The sequence below is a fragment of the Boleophthalmus pectinirostris genome, unplaced genomic scaffold (genome assembly GCF_026225935.1).
Source record: "Boleophthalmus pectinirostris isolate CB_2022bp ecotype Guang Dong unplaced genomic scaffold, ASM2622593v1 HiC_scaffold_9, whole genome shotgun sequence".
Classification (NCBI taxonomy): domain Eukaryota; kingdom Metazoa; phylum Chordata; class Actinopteri; order Gobiiformes; family Gobiidae; genus Boleophthalmus; species Boleophthalmus pectinirostris.
In genome coordinates this window covers 21,437,701-21,461,214 of record NW_026571541.1, presented here as the reverse complement: position 1 = coordinate 21,461,214, position 23,514 = coordinate 21,437,701, and the positions used below count along the sequence as shown (strand labels likewise).

The following is a 23,514-nucleotide window of genomic DNA, read 5'->3' as shown; positions in this document are numbered from 1 at the left end:
TGACCACAAACCAGGACAACAAATCTCCAGCAGAGTTTTAGGCAAGCGATGTCACGTGAGCGAAACCTGGCAATACAAATATTAAAGATTCACTATGTAACTTTTCTGGTTAGATACCAGTCTCCATGGAGTTATTAATCGCTTCTGACGCGTTTTCTAGTATATCATTACATTGCTCTTGTATCTGTTTAGTTACAGGTGTACTGAAACGAATTGTTGCTGAATGTTCACCTCTTCACAGATCTTCTTGGTGTTGTTAAAAAAGCTTAATGCCATACTGTGGAATAGGCAAAGAACAACACCTATGAAGATAGACGGCGACCGTGTCTTGAAAGGTTAGCCTATACTCATAGTGCAAATTTAAGAATAATCATGAACACAAATTAATGTCTAGATAGGATAACATGATTTTGAACGCTAATATGAACAGGCTTAAACTTACAAATATGACTTTACTTATTTTTATGTTTTCAAAGCAGGCACTTTTTGCTGTAAGAACCATCTTAATAACTCGAATCAAATTGGGGATGGATTCCCGGGCAAAGAGTCCAGAACCTGAGAGCGACTAACGAGACGCGGAGAAAATTGTCGGTCGGGGTTTCTATGTTCCGCCCCGCAACCTGCATTACGCAGTACGGCCAGTGAGAGCGCAGCGCTGCGGTCGGGGTTGTTTATGTGGAGTGCTGGGTTAGGGTTCCGCCCACCGAGGTATCTCTGATCGCAGGGCAGACAGGCAGAGTGTAAAATGGCGCACAGCTGTCGGTGGCGGTTCCCCGCTCGGCCCGGGGGGAGCAGCAACTCCGGTACCGGGAGGAAAGCGGGCCGGATCAGAGTTACTGCCTCTCTGCAGAGTGTTTCGGGAGCCCATCAAAACGCAGCGGGGCTCGGACCTGGCTTTGACGCTGCACTACAAGTCTCCTCGGTTATCAGAAGCAATCTGCAGAAATTTCGGGATGTTTTGGGAGAATCGAGTGACTCTAGCAGTGGAGAGGTGAGCAAAAGATGGGACCTTACGAGTCCTGTTGTATTGTGATGTGTGGTTTCTCAAACCAGGGTTAACTTCATGGAGCAGCGTACTTGGTCACATTTCATCTCCCTCAAAATTGTGAGGCTTCTGAAAAAATAAACTTCCCCACGAAGATGAGTTCTGTGTGTGGCCGTGGCATCGACAATATGAATTTTAACATAATTTGTCACAGTGTAAACCATGTAGCCTACCTTAGTCCTTATACAAAGTTTGCGTGCACCACTGTGGCGTTATGACAGGCTAATAGTACACTCAGCGTCTGGATGAATGGTCCAGGCTAACACCACATTGTTGGCCAAGTCAAAACAATAAGTGGGTGTTAAAATGCAGTATAGGCTACTACAATACATGCAGACCATTTATTTCATTTAAGCAGTATCAGCAATGTAGCCAAATTGTTACAGCAATTCCGTTAAGTCACTTGACATAACATAACGTAACCTACGTTTGAGCAAGTTAGCAATGGGTAAAGTTAGTCATTCTGGCATTAACGTTAAACACATTTATTACTATCTAAAAATATGTCCAGAGACAATACATGTGTTATTACACAGGAGCTTATAGGTTTTTAATAACAAGACTAACTACTGCTACTTATCTTGAAGGGGCTGTGTAGTTGTGGTTACTAACAAGCTAGCGTGAACTTAGCGCCTGTCTCTGAGAATTGGTACATCCTCCGTTATATTTGATTATTGGTACAGTTATTTAAAAGAAATACACATTTACTATCTCTGTAACAAAGTAACAATTGAATTACGTACTGTTTACAATTGTAAGTCATATTTTATTAGTGAACGTGCGCCAACATAGCTGACCCGTTAGCTTTGTGGCTAGCTGTCCTCACATCTCAGCGAGAACTAACGGCAATATTTTTCTCTTGAAATCAGTGCTCAGGTGGCTAGTATGGTTTGGTCTGGTTTGCATGTTTACCCTTGACTCACAAATTGCTGCAACACAGTTCAGCATCGCATCTTACTCTAGCCGTAAGAGCTCCTGCACATGAGTACATTATCTCCATTGCTGTTTCAGGTTAGCTAACAGTTACAATGCTACGCACTACTACGCCACGCTAGCCATTGGGGCTACTGCTGATGCATAGGAAAATGGGAGGTGGACATGTTTTCCCCTTCTCTACCCAGACCGAGTGTAGTACCTAACGAGAGGCTCTATGATTGACACACTGAAATCCAAATGCTTTTAGCTAGTGCGTTTGGTAAATGCTAAAGATAACTACGAAAAGAGTTTTGATTGAGGTTCTGACAGAATTGCGCAGTTTGAACGGAGCTAAGTACATGCTGAAGTGACAGTGCGCATGCAGGGTTGGCTACAATAACAACGAGCCCCTTCTCGAGGACCGTGTGATGTGGGGGTGTGTTCGCCTCAGCAAACGACCATCTTCCCTCATGATGAACGCACCATGCGCTCATTGCAGTGGGAGTTCACCGTTTGCAGGGATATTTACCTCCATCTTCTGAAACATGCATGTTCAAACATGTACATTGAGTAGATACAGTAGATAATTTAATAGGCTAAAGAAGTATTTGAAGATATATTAATTATGTTTTACCTGGGCTAATATTTTAATATACAGTTTATACAGTTAGAAGAAATTTTCCAAGCTCTTTAGAACTTTTTAATCTTGTGTTGGTGCTTTGTGCAAAGCTTCAGTAGTTTTTCTAGTCCTGAAGTAGCAGCAGTTGTATTTGGGCTGTTTATGATAGTGAATGGCCCACTGAATCCCAGTAGACTTTCAAGCCTATAGAGTTTGTGGACACAGTAGGGTGATTTCATTGAGAAGCAGTGCTGTGTCTGCTTGGCCAGAATGGGGCAGAATTGTTCAGGCTCAGTGCAGCCTGCTGAGCGCACAGGATAAACTTGAACACAGCGCCAGCCGTACACTTGCCACCCCTCCCTCGTTTTCGGCAAAGAAACCCCATCAGACACACACAAACCGTCTGAGAGGCAGACCAACTTTTCTTGTGACAGCTGCCACTTTGGAATGGATTAAGGAACCTATTGGTGTGACTCAAAGGGGGGCTTGTCGGTTGTTGCTGTCCAAATGAAGCCATTTGTTAGCTATTGTGCTACTGAGTTGATAATTCATTTTCTTGATGTAGATATTTTGGCCTGATAATCCAGCAATCTATTTAGATTTAATATTAGACAATTTTACCATTTCACTTTCTCATTCTTCAAGTACCAGTTTGCGACTTTAGGCTTTTCTTCTGTAATTTTAATACTTGCCGTACTCTTTTTTTTTTTTTTTTTTTTTCCAATTTGCCCACTCGACTATCAGCAGCTGCTGCTGATGTAAACCCAAATGCCGTTTTGCCTCAGTGTTAAACAATGTTTAAACTGAAATGGCTTTAATCCAGCAGGTGTTTGGACTATTTAAATTGTACCCCCCTGTATTGGTCCATCACACGCCCTCCCACCCGCTCAACCATTCCTGAGACAGCCTGTGGATAGAAGCAGGAAGCTTTGTGTCTGCTTTTATACTAGCCTCTCACAAAGTGGGGGCGGCTGAAAGAGTGCAGGCAGGGATATCAAAGGGTGTAGAACGACTCCCCTCCTCCCGATGGGACAACGTAGAGTGGAATTAGTCACAGACCCTCCCGTCCATGGCTTTATTCTGTCACAGGAAGTAGAAGGATTTCACCTTTAGCAAGAGTCCATTTGATTAGAAAATTTACCCCAATATAGTAGTATACCATTGCACATTGTGCTTGGCATCATGTAATTGTCTTTATTTTATTTTCAGAAAGAACCAATTTTACAGTTAAGTATTACCTTTAGAGGCAGGGTATGAGCAGGACAGTGCGCTTGTTATGCCCATCAGTATGTTTCCCCACACGCACAGCACACAGTCCAAACATAGAGTGTCAAAAGTTACAAATTGTGTTAGGACACTTGAAAAAACAACTGTCCACCTTTTGTTAGTAGCTGCCTGGGGTTACAAAAGCCGCTTTTCTACTGGGGTGATTCAGTGAGGGTGGGGCCACTAGCCGAGACGACTCAAACTGGCCTCTGCATGCTTTCCAAGGAGTAAAGTTGACATTCCCTTTATGATAAAACACAGTTTCAAATCCAACAAGTTTAGAACAATTCAGAAGTTCAGAGTCAGCAAATGCCCATCACCTGTACCTAAGGTTTTGGATGTGGGCTATCTATACACAATATGTTGCCCTATCGTTCACAGAAAGATGTTTGTGTAATCCCTCAGTTGTTCAGGTAGGATCCATAGCAAAAGAAAATTTCAATTCAGTCAAATGGACAAAATCTTTTCCTATATTGCCCTAGTGGTAGTATACTTGACTCTATAGTATAGTAAGTATAGTATAGCTTTTCGAATAATGAGCATCCGTTATTGCAGTTGTTTATTTCCTAAGTGATTTACAGTAGAGAGATGCATCTCCTCCTGTGGGCCTGCAATTGACTAGTCAGCTACTTCTATTGTAAATTAGGACTTTTAAAATGCATTTTAAGCAAATAAAAGATGAAAATTGTGACTGAAGGCTTCTAAAGAGAGACTTTCACCAATATTGCACTTTTATAAATATTCTACTCTCAAAGATTTTTGGCATGTGCTTTAGAGTGTGCAAAGACCTTACTATTACAATTATAATTCCAAAAATATGACTACGATTATTTTTATTTTGTATTAATTGTTGTATTGCATCTACAAACAATACCAAATGTGTATATATATATATATATATATATATATATATTTTTTTTTTTTAACTTTTATTAGACTGCCATCTGGCACTGCTTCTAGCCGTTTAATGGATTGTATGTTTCTGACCTGCATATAGTCTTGTTTCTCATCTGCTCAGAGCTCTCTGGGACTGTCCCTCATGCAGTGTAAAACGCTTTCATAATGAATAGCACTGTCACTGAAACTCCAGAGGCACTAATGATCACAGAACAGTATTTTAGTAACACTACTCTCTAATTACCATCAATTTGAGTTTACATTCACCTATAGAATGGTTACTGGATTGGTACTTTTTGGTATCTTTTCATGTAAAAAAAAAAAAATTTTTTAATTTAAAAAATCTATTTAATTCACTTTGAGATGAAAAAAACTCATTTGTAGTGAGTGACATTAGTAACTTTCTCTTTCTGGGTTATAGCTTCCTGTTATAGGTGTCTTGAAGTTTTGCCCATTCATAACACGCCACATTTCAAAGTTAAAATATTTTATTTAAGATCAGCAGCAAAACCTGTTTCAACATCAAGAATGTGATTAAAACCATACAGTCTACAATTGTACAACATAAAGAAAATAAACTTTGAATACTTGAAAGGGACATTTGACAATCAGGACTTGATCTCTCCATTTCACAGAATAGTAATTTAGATCAGAAGGAGGGGGTTAACACAGTGCAGTTTTAGAATCAATAAGTAGTGCATGCCAGCAAAAACGTGTAAAAGTTAACTTATTTCAAAACTGTAAACTTGTCTGATGTCCTGTCAAAACAGTAGATGTCGAAGAAAGGGGAGGCAAATGCTTTCCACCAAAGATCTGGAATGGTATAATATATAACTATCAAAGTCTTTTTCTCTAGAGAGAATTAATTAAATTAACTAGAAGATCAGTATTCATTTTTTATTACTCCTTGTATAAAAAAAACACAGACATGTGAAGTCAACAGATGTGTTGGGGGTGATACTGTCAACGCAAATCACACCCATATCTTCTGGCACTACTCACAAATATTTTGGGAACTTTATACAGGAGCCCGGCCGATATGGATTTTGTTGTGACCGATATGAAACTGATATCATGGGAGTTGGAGCTGCCGATATATTTAGTGATGTAAAAATTCACAGTAAATCTTGAATTGTTTAAAAAAACTTAGGTTTGGCTCTAGTGGATTCTAAATTGGGTTTATTTAGGCAACATTTATTGTTATTCTGACTCTTTACTTCATATTTACATACAGCAGATTGGCCTAATGGCATTTTTGCATCACATTCTAGCTACTAGTGATGGGTATTCCAGTTTTTTTTTTTTTGGAGAACCGGCTCTTTTGGCTCGGCTCTCTAAAGCAGCTGGTTCTTTCGGCTCCCAAGAGACTCTTGAGATTGTTTTGTTGCAAGCAGGACTAAACCAAAACTGAACCAGGACTGAAAAAGGACTAAACCAGGACTAAAACAGATTTAAACCATGTGTAAAACAGGACTAAACCAGAACTGAACCAGGACTGAGTGTCGGGACTCGGTCTCTCCCTCACTGGAGCCCAAGATTAGTCCTGGTTTATTCATTTTATGCTGAACTGCAGCCAAATATGCACTTTTTTTTATCCTATGCACACGCAGATTTCTGAAAGTTTCGTTTTCAGCCGCTGCTGCTGTCAAATTACGGGTCTACAAGCGGCTTGAAGAGAAAAAGTGAGAAAAAGAGAAACATGCTCCCATGGTTCGCTTCAAAGAGCCGGCTCTAAGAGCCGCTTCGATCGCGACCGACCCATAACTCCTAGCTAGTACAGAAACTACCGCTATTAGCCTTTAGCCGTAAAAACGTGCGCGCCACGGTAATTAATTATATGCATAAATGTGGATCATTCACACGTCTATTCACAGCTCATTTACATATCAATGCTGGTCCGGTAGCAAATATACAGCCAATATAGTCACTTTGCAATAGCCCAATAGAAGACAGCCTGTTTATGTAGCAGCTAATCGCTAATAACAAATAGCCAAAACTAGCTTCAAAGTCGATGTATTTCCAACACTCACCGCTCTCACAGGCTCCTCCTCACATCACAAGTCTGCACTAATAAAAGTCCTTTTAATCCAGAATCAAACCGATTGTCCGTAAAAAGAATATAATCTCAGTGTTGCGCACCGCTGCGGGTGGAAACAATAGCACGTGAGTGAAGTGACGTGACTCTGGGGGTGTGTTCAGGGACAGTACGGACTCAGACACAGACAAATTACACCGCAGATAAATACTGATGCGGAGCCACATATTAGGACATTTATCTGTATGGAAATTTGATTAAATGAACATAATGTAGAAAGTCTGAGCTTTATAAGGAGGTATAACATGCCCATGTGAAATATCGGCCCATATCAGCAAGCATATCGGCCGATAGCCGATATGTCTTCATGTGCCCGTATCGGCCAATAATATCGGCTAGCCGATATATCGGTCGGGCTCTACTTTATACATGTATTTCTAACAAAAATTATTGCAACATACTGTCCCTTGTACACTATATTCTTAGCTTTCAGTTGATTAGTACAGAAGAAGACCAATATTTTTGAATATAGCTATGAGGAAGATGGCTCAAGTCTGAGTTGGCTAGCCATACCTACTGGATTGACACTGTGGAGGAAATATTTGTCATGGGAAGGTGACCTTCATTGTGCGTCTGAAACTCTCTGGACATTTAAATGTTCAACTGTTACAATGACTGAAGAATGATTATTGTTTTATGTTTCTGCTTATCATTGTATAATCTACACTTGCTTGATATGAGATTGTAATATTGGTGATAAGCTATAAAAAGTGGAAAAAAAATTAGACAGTGGTCAGTACGCAGGAAATGGCTTAGCTAAATTGGTCACAGAATTACCTTTAGTGACATGGTATGAAACTGAAAATAAGAGCTGTTTTGAGGTATGGTAAATTTAGGATCAAAAAAGATTTTGGAGAGTATTAACTAGCATCATCTTTGCATAAAGGTAGTGCCAAGGTCTTCATGTGGTCATGATGCTGCTTCTACCACTCCACCTCCCCCTTTCCGTGCCTTTGCACCCCTCCCCCACATTTTATTTCTGCCTCTTAACCTCATCCCTAAACAGTAAGATGTAATCTTTAGTAATTCTTAAGTTCAAATATTTAATAGCAAATTTGTTCTGAAGTCAGACTGAGTCAATCATTTGTTGGAATCCTGCCCCCTTCAGTTCCATTATAACTCTAAGAGCAGTGCGCTAGTAAAGTCGGTATGTACATTTTTTAACACAAAAATGGCTAGATAATTGATTATTCAAAAAACCCTGAATTGGAGACATTTCATTTTTTTTGTTGTGATGTGCTTAAATACTAGTCAGAACTTGGATTGCAGCTGCTCTACAAAGTGGGCCAATGGGAACTTAACTGCATCCCCACACGCTGCTATATATAAACATGACAAAATGGCATACTCATCTCTCCTCTTAAACATATACTGATAGTGAGATAGTGATTACAAATAATAGGTGCACACAGGAATGTGCTCATTTAATATCTTTACATATACACTTAGTTCTCTAATTAAATTATAAACTCAATTCAGACGTCAAAGTTGCTTGCATGATTTGGTACAAAAAAGGTTCGGGCATACATTTGTCATCAAACTAGATAAATAATACCTTTGTTTACAGCTGAGATTAAGATTTAGATTTGATCATGATTCATGGAGAGAGTTCATACTTGATTGGTTATATTCACCTGTCACTCACTTAAAGCATAAAGGAGGCTGCCGCTGACCAGTAAGAATAGTGGGTGGGAAAAAGCAACAATAATAATGTAAATAATTGTGTGTATCTTGTGGGTATGGAAAACCGAAAGCAACTTTTTGCAAGTCAAAAACATTTTCAAGATGTGTCATGTTTTGCATTTGAACTGGATAATAGTAATTTTATGTTGATTTTTGGGGGGCTTTTAATTGGCATTTAATATTTTCTTCCCACTAGGATGAGGTGTTTGGAGGATTTGGATCCATTACAGAACAGAAAAGAATACACAGTCCTTCAACAGCTTCATCAGGTAGTGAGTTCATTTTTTTAAGTAAAATAATAATAATCAATCATATTTTATATATAATAATTTTATGTTTTCAAACTGTATTGCAAACAGACACTCCCACACAAGAGAGGAAACCCAGAGGTCGCCCCCCACGAGTCCTGTCCGCCCAGAAGCCTTCTTCGCCCTCCCCTTCTTCACTATCTTCACCCACACAAGCTCAACCTGAGGCTCTTGAAAAGCCGGCTGAAAGGATAAAGAGACTGCCAGGGAGGCCACCTGGTGCAGGGGAAAAGAGAAGAGGTCGCCCTCCTTCAAATAATAAGAAATCTTGGGGTACAAGTGCACCAGATGACAAACATACAGGGATTGAGCTGGATACAGAAGAGGAAGATGAAAAGAAGGACAAGTCTCACCACACTGATGCCAAGCTTTCCAAGGCTAGCAGCTTAAAGAGACTGAGGACCACAAAACTCTCACCTCTTAAGTCACGGCTCAAGACTTTGTCAGGTGTACCCCGACGTAGGCGTGGCCGACCGCCTTCAGCTGAGCGGCTCAAAGCTGAAGCAGCTGCTGCCACTAAGCGTGGTAACTCTGCTCTAAGGAATGAAGATGGTGCTGATAACCAAGACTCTTCCAATGCTCCAGTTTCACCATCACCTTCCACACCCAGCAAAACTGCTGGTCTTAGAAAAAGCCCTCGACATAGAAAGCCAGTCAGGATAGTTCCCTCTTCAAAACGCACAGATGCAACAATTGCTAAACAGCTCCTTCAACGAGCTAAAAAAGGAGCCCAGAAGCGTTTAGAAAAAGAAGCTAATGGTGGAAGTGGGGCAAGTGCCATTGAAGCTGGAATCAGAAAGACACAGTTGAAGAACATCAGGCAGTTTATTATGCCTGTAGTTAGTACAGTTTCCCTTCGCATTATCAAAACTCCAAAACGCTTCATTGAAGATGAGGGTAGTTTTGGAACACCACAAATGAAGATGCCACGTTTAGAAACAACTAGTACTGTGTCCACGTGCTCACAACCTCCCCCAGTTGTGTCATCCTCTGCTTCACCCGTACCAGTCTCTTCCACAACAGCTGTCAGCAGCACTGGGGTCACTGCTCCAACAGAAGCCCTTCCTCCACCTCCAGCCCCTACCCCAATTGCCACAATCCCATCAGAATCAAAAAGTGTTAACAATGACCCAAATGATGCTACTAATGGGAGATTTAGCAGTACGGCATCCTGTGGTTCAAGTGCAGTGTCCCAGCATTCTTCTCAGCTCTCATCTGCAGAGTCCTCACGGTCCAGCAGCCCAAGTCTGGAGGACTCTACCTGTGAGTCTCAAGGCTCAGAGGGCACACAGGCTTTATCAGAGCCTGAGGATAACTCCCTTTCTTTACAAGAAGAGAGAGAAACCAATGAGATGCACAGCTCCAGGCCTGTCTCTCCTCCCTCTGAACCTGAGCCAGAGCATATGCTGGTTGAGAGGAATCGACGTGGACATAGAAGTCAAGAGGTGGGACGGGGAAGTCAGAACCAGAGGGTCAGAGAAATCCTTACAACAGTGCCCAAAAAGCCCATCATTAGTCCTCCAACAGGTGTGCTGCTCTCCTCCACAGCCCATGTGAATACCCAGCAAGCTTCATCTACAGCCTCATCCTCCTCTTCACCTCCACCCCCACCACTTCTCAGCCCTCCACAGCCACCTCCTTCAGTCTCCAACACAACTGCTATCAGTGAACACCATGCACAGTCACCTTGGATCTCTCACTCCATGCCTCCATTTTGCTCTGGGCCATCCGTACTTTCTGGATTGGCTGACAAGCGCAGTCGATCCATTTTACGTGAACCAACTTTCCGTTGGACGTCACTGTCACACCCTGAGCAACAGTACTTCTCATCAGCAAAGTATGCCAAGGAGGGTCTTATACGCAAGCCCATCTTTGACAACTTCCGTCCTCCACCTTTAACCCCAGAAGACGTAGGGCTAATACCACAAAGTGGGACAGGTGGAGTTACACCAGTCACATTCCCAGTACCAAGCAGTGGGGGAGGAACAAAAGCTCTTTTTGGTCCTCTCCAACCTCATTTGCACACCCAACAATCTTCCTCTTCCCGTTTTGATGCACCACTTCAGAAGCGTACTCCATTGCTACGTGCTCCTCGCTTTACTCCTAGTGAGGCCCACTCTCGCATTTTTGAGTCTGTGACTTTGCAATCATCTTCTGGAAGCAGTCCTGGCTCGTTGTCTCCTCAGCAATCATCCACAAGTTCAAGTCGAACTTCCAAGCGCAAAAGGCGACCGGTATCTGGAGCGCTTCGTGGTCATTTGCGGTCTCCTTCCCATTCAATGACCAGACGGAGCAGCCAAATTGGGGGACAAACATCAAGGGGTAAAAACTCAGAGAAGTCTCTGTTATCAGGCTCTGTTTCTAGTAATAATCCCAGTTCTATACCAGGGGTCTCTGCCAGTCCACATACCGCAAGTGCCTTAACTTCCTTCAGCACCTTCTCCACAATGACCCTGGGTCTTGGTGCACAGGCAACACCTGACAGCAGAAGAGGAGCTGCTGGAACCACACCGCTGTCCACTGCAGCATCAGCTTCTTCCCCACTCTTTCCACTTTTCCCAACCACTGCACAGGACCAAGGCAGAGGAGTGGGAAAGGGTAAAGAGAGAAGCTTGTCAGCACCACAAGACTCTAGTCATAAAGAAAAAGATATAGACAAAACCAGAGACAAAGAAAAAGAGAATAAGAGGGAGAACCGGAAGGATTTGGAAAAAAGAGGCAAAGTTTCATCACGGGATGGTTCACCAAGTACACCCTCCAGTCACTTCAGTGTTGATGGAAAAGAGTCTGAAGCCCTCTCTTCAAAAAAGACTCTTGGACGCAAAAAGTCAGCAACTGTGGATACAGGTTCTGATTCTGTTTCTTCAGAAAGCCGCATGGTCCAATCCAATTTGCAGTCAGCTGTTGGTAAAGGCCGTTTTTCTAAAAAAGGACGACCTTCTGAAAGAGCGGTAGAGGTTGAAATTGAAGAGAAAGACAAACAAAATGGTTCCAGCCCACAAACGGCAAGTCTTTCCGGCCAAGCAAACAGACAACTACCAGTCTCCTCAGTTCTGGCTCAAGCAGAGAAGCAACCTGTTACTGACAAGCGTGTAGTCGGACTGCTAAAGAAGGCTAAAGCTCAGCTTTTCAAGATAGAAAAGAGTAAGATGAAACCTGCTGAGCCAACTAAGCTAATGGTACGTTTTGTCCCTTCTTTCTTGTATTATCTGTATAAACCCGTTGATAATTAAACACTGTATTTAAAGTGAATCAAAACTATTCAAGGTACTGTAGGTAATTGTCTAGTTTTTACTGTTTTTCCTCTGTTTATTGACCCAATGAATTACTTATGCAGTTTATCCTCTGTCTTTGTCATTTGTTTATTCTTGAACAGGGGCAAGAAAGTGATTCATCAGAAACCTCAGTCCGTGGTCCACGCATCAAACATGTGTGTCGTCGTGCAGCTGTGGCCCTAGGCCGCAATAGGGCAGTGTTTCCTGATGACATGCCCACACTCAGTGCCTTGCCCTGGGAGGAGAGAGAAAAAATTTTATCATCCATGGGAAATGATGGTAAAATGCTACATACATACAACATGTATTTAAGCTCACTTGTAATTTTATACCCAAACTCATTTACATTTTTTGTATCATTATATAGACAAGTCATCTGTAGCGGGCTCTGAAGAGGCAGAGCCACAATCTCCTCCAATAAAGCCACGGGAAACACGACACAAGCCTGTTCAAGAAGCTCCCCCTAAAAAAGGACGGCGCTCCCGGCGCTGTGGCCAATGCTCAGGCTGTCAGGTACCTGAAGACTGTGGTGAATGTACTAACTGTCTTGACAAGCCAAAATTTGGAGGAAGAAATATCAAAAAGCAGTGCTGCAAGTGAGTTAAATGTTTATTACATATACTTTGTGTTATATTACAAAAAATTAACAAAATATATTTTTTGCAGGATGAGGAAGTGTCAGAATCTACAATGGATGCCCTCAAAGATGTTTCTTCAGAAGCAAGGGAAAGGCAAAAAGGATAAGCGAAAGAACAAGGTGTCAGAGAAGAAGGATTCTGTAAATCCGGTTAAAGGGCCTAATATAGACTCTACTATGAAACCTACTCCTTCACCAGCAAAGGAGGAGCCTTTGGGTAAAAAGAGTGCAACATCTCCTTTAAAGCTCTCAGAGGACAAATTTAGAGACCAGCCATCAGAACAATCATCTCCCCTGACAACATCCCCTCCACATGTTGACACTTCGGAACCCCCTGTACAAACTCAAGATCTGTCTCCGGTCCCAGAAGTGACCAATGCATCCAGTCTGCCCAGTAAGAAAGGACACAAAGCTCAACAGTCAGTGGAAACGTCTTCATCCTCCTCTTCTTCTACTTCATCATCCTCCTCTTCCTCCTCCTCATCATCGTCATCATCCTCATCCTCATCATCATCTTCAGCACAGAACTCTCCAGCTAAAACAACATCAGCTCACCAACAAACCCAACAGCAGCACTGTCCAACTAATAATCAGACAATGTCAAAAAAGGAACCTCCCAAACTCCAATCAAGTGAGCCCAGGAGAAAGCAGCAGTCTTCAAGTCAACACAGCTCAGTTACACCAGATCCAGGTACTGCATGCATACATTTTTTTGCACGTCTTTATTCTTGGATTGAAAATAATAGGAAAAAATGTGCTCTTATTTAGCAGATTTAAAGCTATCAAAAAGATCAACTTCACGGTCTGTCCCTCCATCTCCAAAACAGAGGCCAAAAGACAAGGTAATGTACTAGGCCTTATGCACCACATTCAGATAGTATTCAAATCCCTTTAATTTCTTAAAATATATTATGATGTAGCATAACATTGGACTAAATTACTTATTTCTGAAGTCCCACAGTGATTACCCAATAAACATTTAGCTATCACTACTGGGAGTGGTCTGTTGTATTTTGTCCAGACTTTTATGGTCTCAGATTTCCCATCATGTACTCTTACCTCTCCAAATTATGATTAATGGAAATCAACACAGGTGGATTATAATAAAGTTTCAGAAACATCAAAGTAAACATATTTCACAAGTTGCTGTTAAGGATATAAATGTTGTTTTTTGTTTGCTCATATTTCAATAATGGAAGGAGTTATTCAAATGTTATTTTTGTTAAAGTAATAGTAAGTAAATCATGTTTTTTTTTTGTTTTATACAAAGGCACTGACCTCTAAACCACCCAGCAGCAGTAATTTAAACTGGTTGAGCACTCCCTCGACTAGGGGCCCAACAAAGTTCAGAGCACCCCCCTGCGACGGAGTGCATCGCATCAGAGTGGATTTTAAGAGGGACCATGATGTAGACAAGGTGTGGGAGGCAGGTGGTCTCAGCCTACTCACCTCTGTGCCGGTCACACCCAGAGCTCTCTGCTTCTTATGTGCAAGCAGTGGGAATGTGGAGGTATATAATACATTAATGTTGAAGTAGCACATGGTTTTCATTAACACAATAGATTTAGATTTTTTTAAATTTAATTACTTAATTTTAGGAATGGCAATCTATGAACAAATAATGTACTTCTTATAATATATGTTATGTCTTTGTGTTCTAGTTTGTTTACTGCCAGGTGTGCTGTGAGCCATTCCATCTTTTTTGTCTGGGGGAGTCTGAGCGCCCTCTGCAAGAACAGTTTGAAAATTGGTGTTGCCGAAGGTGTCGATTTTGTCAGGCTTGTGGGCGCCAACACCAGAAAACAAAAGTAAGCATTATTTGATACAACAGATGAACATAGTTCGTGAATGTAGTATGTTTAAACATGTAATTGTATAATCTTGTTTTTGGTTAGTTTAAGTATGTTTGTTTTGATTGGCTTTGCAGCAGCCACTACTTGAGTGTGACAAGTGCCGTAACAGCTATCACCCGGAGTGCCTGGGTACTAACCACCCTACCAGACTCACCAAAAAGAAAAAAGTCTGGGTGGGTTTTCTGTCACAATTTTTTTTCACAATTTTTCTCTTGTAAATAGATTTATTTTTGCCGTTTAATTAAAATGTTGTCTTTTTTTAGGTTTGCAGCAAATGTGTGCGCTGTAAAAGTTGTGGGGCCACTAAGCCTGGAAAATCATGGAATGCCCAATGGTCACATGACTTTTCAATGTGTCATGACTGTGCCAAACTCTGTGTTAAAGGTTAGCGTAATGTCCAGTGCCTTTGTCCAATATGGTGTGTGGCATTTGTGTCCATCCTTATATCACTGTGTCATTGGGTAAGACTGTCTTACCTGCTGTCTGCGTATACACACGAGTGCTTTCACTGCACTGTGGTAGATTAAAACTATTTAAAGCAACCATGTATTTACCATTTTCTAATATTCACGAGACTATATGTGACTCACTGTGATATATAGTGTCTTTTATGCATTCCTTTTTGGACCTAGACGTCTGTTTCAACTTTTTCAGGGAAACATTGCCTGCTGTGTGATAAGCGCTATGATGAAGATGATGACGGTGAAAGCAAGATGATGCAATGTTGCCATTGTAAATGCTGGGTTCATGCCAAGTGTGAGAAAGTGACAGGTTTGTTGACTTTTTCACATTATCAAACTGATTTATTGATGCACTAAAACTACATCCATCAGGTTTATTATATGTATTCAATATTGATGGTCATCAACTGTGATGATGTCAGCCTTCAGTAGTTGAAGTTGTATTGTTGCCTGCACTATCTTTTTCATGGACTCCTTTTGGCTGACAGTGACCAAAGTGCCATGCCTGTCAACTAGTTTCTTTATTAATTTAATATGAACATTTAATGCTTACTTATTTTTTTTATTTATTTGTCAACCAGATGAAATGTATGAGCTGCTGTCCAAGCTCCCGGAGAGTGTTGGCTTCACATGTACTAAATGTACAGAGTGCTACCCGACCCAGTGGCGAACAGAATTGGAAAGGGAGCTTCAGGGTTGCATTCGCCATGTCCTTAATGCCTTGCTGAACTCTCATACGTCCATGCATCTTTTGCGCTACAGACAGGTTAGTACCAAATGTGTCTTATTTGTTTTTACTACATTTAAAGAAAGCAGTTTGGTATTGACATTAAACAATCTACTTATCTATGTCAGCAGACAGTGAAACCTCCAGAACTAAACCCAGAAACAGAGGAAAGCCAGCCATCCCGCCGCTCTCCAGAGGGGCCCGATCCCCCGGTTCTGATGGAGGCACCTCCTGGGCCCAGTGACTCACCACAAGATCTAGAGTCTGTTGAGAAAAAAATGGATTTGGGATGCTACAAGTCAGTGGTGAGTGTTTTGATCATTATTATATGCTAGATAGTGTCTTAAATCCGCAGTCCTGTATTGTTAGTTGAACTTGAACTCACTGACTGTATTTCTAGAAAAAATTATATGATAGTAATATTTATTTACTATCATGCACCTACTCTAAGAATGTTGTGGTGTCATCACAATTTGCGTGACTTTCATAAGGCGATAGAGACAAATATTATATGTGCAATTCACGAATATAATTCTATCTTCACTTGTGTCTCCCACAGCTGGAGTTTGGAGATGATATTGCTAGAATCATTCAAACAGCCATTAACAATGACGGTGGCCTGCCTGAGAGCCGCAAAGCTAACAGTATGGTCAAAGCATTTTTTATTCGGGTAAGAGTCAGTTATGAATCTTATTACCATTAGCATTGTATGAATGGTTACCAACATGATATATAATGTATATTTGTATTTTACAGAGCAGAAATTACTGAATTAAACTGACTTATCTGTTTTAGCAAATGGATCGTGTCTTCCCGTGGTTCAAAATCAGAAATTCAAGGTTATGGGAAAGACAAAAAGTCACAGCTAAGTGAGTTTCCAGTAGTATTAAATAAAATGTAATTCATCTAATTTGTCTAATTATAGAATGCTTAATATGTTTTTATGCTGTTTTATAAATATTGAATTTACTGTCATAATTGTTACTTTAATCCTAAACATTTTTTTTTTATTTTTTTTTGGAGTTTTTTTTTTTTTTTTTTGCCTTAAACTGCAAAAAATACTACTGTATACTAAATCTTGATGTATTTTTTACTGCCTTCCAGTAGTGGTCTCCTCCCAAATGCAGTACTGCCTCCATCATTGGACCATAACTATGCCCAGTGGCAGGAGAGGCAAGAACTTTCTCGAGCAGTACAACCCCTCTTCACAAAGAAGATAATTCCAGCTCCTTGTCCCCAGCCCCCGAGTGAACCAGATTGTCCTTCATTGCCTCCTCCTGTCCACCCAACGTTTCTCCTACCTCCTCCACTATCATCTGGTAATGAAGTGTAAAATACAAAACAGAAAATTGTTAGTTACCTCAAATAATGTGTGTATGTCTTTTTTTGTTTTGTTTTAAGATTATGAGGACAGCCCAGATTCCCCTTCTCCTCCTGGTATTGGTGACAACAGGCAATGTGCTTTATGCCTCAAGTATGGTGATGAGAACCATAATGTAGGTGAAAATACTGGAGTAAGATTACTACCCAAGGATTGCTTTACGAACATTTGTAATTTGTCTTAATCCAGGAAGGGGGTAGGTTGCTTTACATTGGTCAGAATGAATGGACCCATATTAACTGTGCCCTTTGGTCTGCTGACGTGTTTGAGGATGATGATGGCTCCCTAAAAAATGTTCATTTGGCTGTTCACCGAGGAAAGCAGATGGTAAATAACATTTAAACACATTACTGATATATTTTATCATTACTTGTTGATGTGTTAATGAGCCTTATGTGTTTTTGTTTATTATTTAGTGCTGTGAGAAGTGTCAAAGTCCTGGGGCCACAGTTAGCTGCTGTCTTACCTCTTGCACCAATAATTACCACTTTATGTGTGCCCGCCAATGTCACTGCATCTTCCTGGAAGACAAGAAAGTGTATTGTTCAAAGCACAGGGACTTAATTAAAGGAGATGTATGAATGCATTCTTGAGCAAAATTAAAAATACAAATGATTTATAAAGTGATTCAATATTCTTTTTGTTATTTTAATTTTTTTAGGTTGTGTCAGGGTTTGAGGTAACCCGCAGAGTGCTGGTGGACATAGAGGGCATGAGTCTAAAGAAGAAGTGGCTGTCGGGACTAGAACCTGATGATGTTCATATGATAATTGGTAAAAAGTGCAACTGAAAAAAATTTTGTTTTATTTAAGCCAATGTTTAAATGTGTTTTTCATTCACTACAGGCTCCATGACAATTGATTGTTTGGGAAAACTGACTGAGTTCTCAGACTGCAAACGCAAGCTCTTTCCAGTGGGATACCAGTAAGATTTTTGTTTTTTAAACTATATTTGACCTGGCAGAAGTGAGATTGATATTGTGTAGAATCTTTGATTGATCTACACAATATCAATCTGGGGTTGGCTCCCGCTGAAAGTGGTTGGGAGGAATGTTGAAATTCTTAACATCTTTTACATCCGTTGGTGTCGCCATGGTTTGTTTTGTGTGGACACTTCACTTTTGGCTTTTTCCAAACCACAATTTTGCCCTATACACTGGTCATTTAGTGGCTCAAGCCCACCCGCAGATGCGGTACAAGATGGATTCTTGTGAGTTTGTGAAATCATAAATATCACAAGAATTCATCTTGCTGTGGTAACTCAATACAGTACTACTGTATCATTTAGATTTTCATTACTTTGATTTATTTTATTTCAAAATATTTTTATTATATTTCAAAATATTGAATATTTGTTTCATTTAGATGCTCAAGGGTGTACTGGAGTACTATAGATGCAAGGAAGCGCTGTGTGTACACCTGCAGGATCCTAGTTTGCCATCCTCCAGTGTCAGAATGTGACCCCAAGAGCACAATGACTCCTGAAGAAAATCGCACAATAGCACACAGTCCATCTCCAATAGCAGGTAAATACAACGTTTCACACACTTCATTTCACACATCTGAATTTAAGTAGTCATAAAATATATATTTTTTCATATATATAAGATTTTCCAGATCCATTTGAGTCCCCAAGACGCTCTGACACACTTTCACCTTCAAGCACCCCTAAACTCAGGGTTTACACTAGAAATCGGCACCCCAGTTACCCTCCAGCTGGCCCTAGACCTATGCTTTCTCAAGGTATTTAACAAAATTCTATTGTCAAAATAATTGATTAAATGCCAGCTTTTGGTAAATTTGGGATTTTGTTTTTATGTTTTTGTTGTACATTGTATTAACAGGGGGCACCACTCGAACTCCAAGCCATGAAGTTGTGACAGCAGGACATTCACAGCCAAATCCCACCGTTAAAAGTGTTGACTCACGACGCCACAGCTCTCCCTCTCTTTCCCCTCCTCAGTCGCTTATCAGACAAAGAGGGGTTGTTTCTTCTCCCCAGATTATATCAAGACCCCTAACATCCCCACCTCCCCTAATCCCATCTCCTGCCAGAGACCCTGAAAGGTCGAAACATCTCGGCAAAGAATCTGCTCACAGGGAAGATGAAAAAAGCAGGTTGTTCCCAACAGACAAAAACAGATGGCAGCAGACAAGAGATCAGTCACATAAAGATACAAACAAAGTGAGAGTGTTAAGTCGAGACCAAGTCTCTAAGGACACACATAGGAATAAATCTAAAGAAATCCGCCTGAAGGACCGGGGTCAAATATCAGCCAAAGAGCCTGAACAACAGAAATCGTTGACCAAAGAGTCAAGTGTAAAGGACATGGATAGGGGACGAACCGTAAACAGGGACCACTATAGAGATCCAGAAAAAGAGAGACAACTGACTAAAAGCTCTGAAAAGGCACCCCAGCCCAGCATGTGCTTAACCAACAGAGAAACAGAAAAAAATAAAACATCCTCCAGATCCCAGTTAGTGGAAAAAAATAAATTGCTCAGTAGAGATGCAGGTTTAAGAGACTCTAATAAGCATCGGCATCATAGTAGGGAATCAGGGAAAGACTCAGGCCAAGGTAAAGACCGATCAAGTCGAGACTCTGACAAGTGTAGACTTCACCCCAGAGACTCAAATCACAGAAGCACAGAACGGTATAAAGACTCAGGGAAAGACAGTCACCATGGATCTCAGTTTAAGTCTGGTGGTGAAATTAGGAGCTCCAGACTGACCCCTACAGGTCAGGGCCAGACCTCTCCTCCTGCAGGCACTGCTGTTGTCACAGGACAGCTCGCTGACAGACATGAAAAACACAGGAGCAATGAACTTTCTTCAAACTCATCTCGTCACAAATCCCTCTCCTCATCAGACTTCAACCAACTGAAAGATAAGTCCAACTCAGGGAAGGTGAGCACCAGTAGCTCTGGAAATGTATTGCCTGCTACTTTACAGAAGACCCCACATATCGGAAAATCTGGCTCCCCTCAGCCATTTCAGAAAGGCAGTTCACAAAAATCACATGATTATGTTCAAAGCCCAATCCCAGCAGCAGCACTGAAGCCTCTGTGGTCATCAAGGTCACCAGCAGATGAGGATAATTTAAAACAAGGATCAAACTCCCCCACTGCAAAAGACAAACATGCAAAAGTTAAAAAGTCAAGCAGCAGTCAAATAGACAAAAGTCTGACAACATGCAGCAGTGACAGTTATTCCACTTTAAACAACAATAATATTAAAATGACTGGTAGCTCAAAAGTAGATACTCACAACTCCAGCAGCAATAGCAAAACACAAATGATCCGAAATCACACCAAAGCTCATAACAAAACTCAAGGAGAAAACATTGAAAACTTGAAAGAAGATAGATCATCTTCAAAAAGCAGACAGATGCTCTCAGATTCTGATAAAAAGATGACCCCAGATCATTCAAAACCAATGCAGCAAGCAAGCTTAGCCATAGAGAAGTCTCAAACAAAACACAACACAACTAACCAACTATCTGTAAGAGAGAAATCTTCTAAGCCCCCTACATCTGCTTCTACGCCAACCAATCCAAATAGTGCAAACACTATTGATGGAATTTCTTCTACTTGTCATAGCACGGTCACTACCTCTTCTGTCTTACCTGCTGGTCAGGGAGGCTGCAGGTCTGCCAGCTCAGCTCACTTCTCCTCACCTTCCACTAACAGCGACGGGTCTGAGTCAGACACACACCCTCACACAGCAGAAGAAGCTCTGCACAGAGGGTATTCCCAAGGCCTTCTTGCTCAAGGCACTGAGGATGACACTGAAGGCCATGATGATGATCACAGGAGTTTAGAAGACAAGCACCATGAGGATGACAGTGATGGCTCAGGATCTGCTAAGAGACGGTATCCCCGCCGCAGTGCTCGTGCCCGCTCTAACATGTTTTTTGGTCTCACACCTTTTTATGGAGTTCGCTCTTATGGTGAGGAAGACCTCCACTTCTATGGAGGTGAAGAGGGTGCAGGACAGATGCTCAAGAAAAGGTCCGGAGGTCGTAAGAAGTCAGCAGAAGGGCAGGTGGATGGAGCAGATGATATCAGTTCATCCTCTACATCTGGTGAAAGCGGCGATGATGAGAGTAACAATAACCCCTATTACTACAACTTCACCCGAACAATTATCAACCCTGGAGAAGGACTCCCATCAATAGAAGGGATAGACCAGTGTCTGGGGCAAGGCTCCCAACTCCAGCGCTTTCTCAAAGATGAGGAGCAACAGAAAAGACAAGCAAGCACAGATGAGGACCTGTTAAGTGGCTTGTAAGTATACATATAGATGAGCTCAATTTTGTTATTGAATAATTTTTACTAATGACAATTTGTTATATTTTTCAGGTCCTTGGGACAGCAGCATATTGGTCAGCTGGATGGTGTTGATGATGGTTCAGAGAGTGACACAAGCATTTGCACCACCAGCACAACAAGCACCACAGCCACTTCCACTCCTCATAAAAACACCCCCAAGAGAAGGACCAGGGAGAGGCACTCTGAGAAGATGGACTCGCACAATTCCAACAAGGATTCTGACAATAGTGCAGGTGGAGGGGGCACAAACACACGAGAGGGCAGGAAACACCAGAAGGAAAACTGCCTTCCTCTTGGAGGAAAGTCTCAGGCACAAAGTCAAGGTCAGGATCCCCTTGATGCCCAGCTGTCTCTCAGTACTGACTTGCTTAAGTCTGACTCAGACAACAACAACAGTGATGACTGTGGTAACATTTTACCCTCCGACATAATGGAGTTTGTTCTAAACACGCCCTCGATGCAGACTTTGGGCCAACAGGCAGAGTCTTCCTCATCAGAACTACTGCTCGATGAGGGCTATGTTGGAGTAGACGTCAACAGACGCAAAGACATTCTCTTTGAAGATTTTCCGCAGCCCCTGTCCAGTTCTGAGAGTGGAGGTGGAGTAGAGAGCAATGTTAACAACTCCATGTCTGTGGAGGAGCCATACCTGCCTCTAGCACTTCCTTCTGACCTCTCTGTCCTCACCACTCGCAGTCCAACTGTTAGCACCAATCAGAACCACACAGCTGGTAGTCTTATCACAGACACCTCAGACCGTAGCATGCTGAGCTTAACCCCTGACTCAGGCTCAATTAGTGGAGGTAAAACTAGCAACAAGAAAAGAGCAGAAAATCAACATGACCCTACTACTTTGGGAAATCGAGATACCCAAGTGACTGACGGTCACATGACCCCGGAGCAGTTTATTCCTAGTCCTGCCATTGGCCAGGCAGTAGAATCTACTGTGAACCCTGATGTTCCCCGGACTGCTGGAACTCCAAGCCTACCAAGTTCTCCATCTATTCCACTGCAGGGTCAGAAATACCTCCCAGCTGCAGGAAGCCCTAGCCCAGTTACTGTGGCAGGACCTCCCCAAGTCACCAGCCCTGCAGTCATTAAGACAGGCCCTGACAAGCTTATTGTGGTTAATCAACAGTTTCAGCCACTATATGTTCTCCAAACTGTGCCGAATGGAGTTACTCAAAAGATTAGTGCTACAGGAGTTATGGATACTAGCTCCTCAGCAGTGCTGAGTTCCATGACATTGACAACAGGTCTGAACACTAGTCTAACTCCAGCTCAGCAAATATTTCCTGCTACAGGGAAGGTTCTTAGCACAGTGGCTCATCCCTCTCAGATTCACACTTTCACAGGACCTGCACAGACAGGATTCCCAACAGGAATCCCCAGTACCACCTCAGGATTGCTTATTGGGTTGTCCTCGCAGCCCCAAGATCAATCCCAGATTCTAGTATCAGAGGCTGGTCGACCACATGAATTTGGCCCAAATCTTACTATTGTTTCCAGTCCTTCTACATTAACGTCTTCATCTATTCTCCCTTCTGCTCATGGGAAGAAAAGACCAATTTCCCGCCTCCAACCAAGAAAAAATAAAAAGCTGGCTCGATCCCGGAGTCAGCCTTCTCTGGCCCGTTCTGATGCACCTCCTCCAAACATGACTCTTATCAACTTCTCATCCTCACAGATTACCAGCATCCCAGGCCAACCTGCTGGTCTTGTTGAGCTCAATACTCTTTCAACATCTCAACGCAAAGTTCCAAACATAATTAAACGGCCTAAATCTGGTGGGGTGATGTATTTAGATCCCACTAGTCTTCTACAGCAGAGACTTCCTCCTACTCCATCTGGGATTTTAGGGCATGATACATCTACCCACCTTTTACCATGTACAGTGTCTAGTCTCAACCCAAGTCAGTCTGTGTTAAATGTTGTGTCAGTGCCCCCTAGTGGAGTACTTGGACCAGGGTCAGTTTCCTTGTCCACTCCTGTCCTGAGCTCTTCTGACATCACAGGGCCTA

General features: G+C 41.8%; 1 protein-coding gene across 1 annotated transcript in view; it reads left to right on the top strand.

Moving 5' to 3' along the window:
* Positions 1-716: 716 nt before the first annotated feature.
* Positions 717-23,514, top strand: part of kmt2a (lysine (K)-specific methyltransferase 2A) — a 23,535-nt gene continuing 737 nt past the window's right edge. Inside the window, exons 1-26 of the mRNA XM_055166693.1 lie at positions 717-991; positions 8,717-8,789; positions 8,880-12,007; positions 12,205-12,382; positions 12,471-12,699; positions 12,770-13,431; positions 13,509-13,582; positions 14,011-14,250; positions 14,402-14,548; positions 14,668-14,766; positions 14,857-14,977; positions 15,248-15,364; positions 15,636-15,820; positions 15,910-16,086; positions 16,341-16,451; positions 16,577-16,650; positions 16,886-17,100; positions 17,183-17,277; positions 17,352-17,489; positions 17,579-17,737; positions 17,824-17,935; positions 18,008-18,086; positions 18,527-18,687; positions 18,770-18,904; positions 19,006-21,448; positions 21,524-23,509. Coding sequence (XP_055022668.1) covers positions 746-991; positions 8,717-8,789; positions 8,880-12,007; positions 12,205-12,382; positions 12,471-12,699; positions 12,770-13,431; positions 13,509-13,582; positions 14,011-14,250; positions 14,402-14,548; positions 14,668-14,766; positions 14,857-14,977; positions 15,248-15,364; positions 15,636-15,820; positions 15,910-16,086; positions 16,341-16,451; positions 16,577-16,650; positions 16,886-17,100; positions 17,183-17,277; positions 17,352-17,489; positions 17,579-17,737; positions 17,824-17,935; positions 18,008-18,086; positions 18,527-18,687; positions 18,770-18,904; positions 19,006-21,448; positions 21,524-23,509 — 11,384 coding nt within the window. The 5' untranslated portion in view covers positions 717-745. The remainder of the gene's footprint in view (positions 992-8,716; positions 8,790-8,879; positions 12,008-12,204; positions 12,383-12,470; positions 12,700-12,769; positions 13,432-13,508; positions 13,583-14,010; positions 14,251-14,401; positions 14,549-14,667; positions 14,767-14,856; positions 14,978-15,247; positions 15,365-15,635; positions 15,821-15,909; positions 16,087-16,340; positions 16,452-16,576; positions 16,651-16,885; positions 17,101-17,182; positions 17,278-17,351; positions 17,490-17,578; positions 17,738-17,823; positions 17,936-18,007; positions 18,087-18,526; positions 18,688-18,769; positions 18,905-19,005; positions 21,449-21,523; positions 23,510-23,514) is intronic.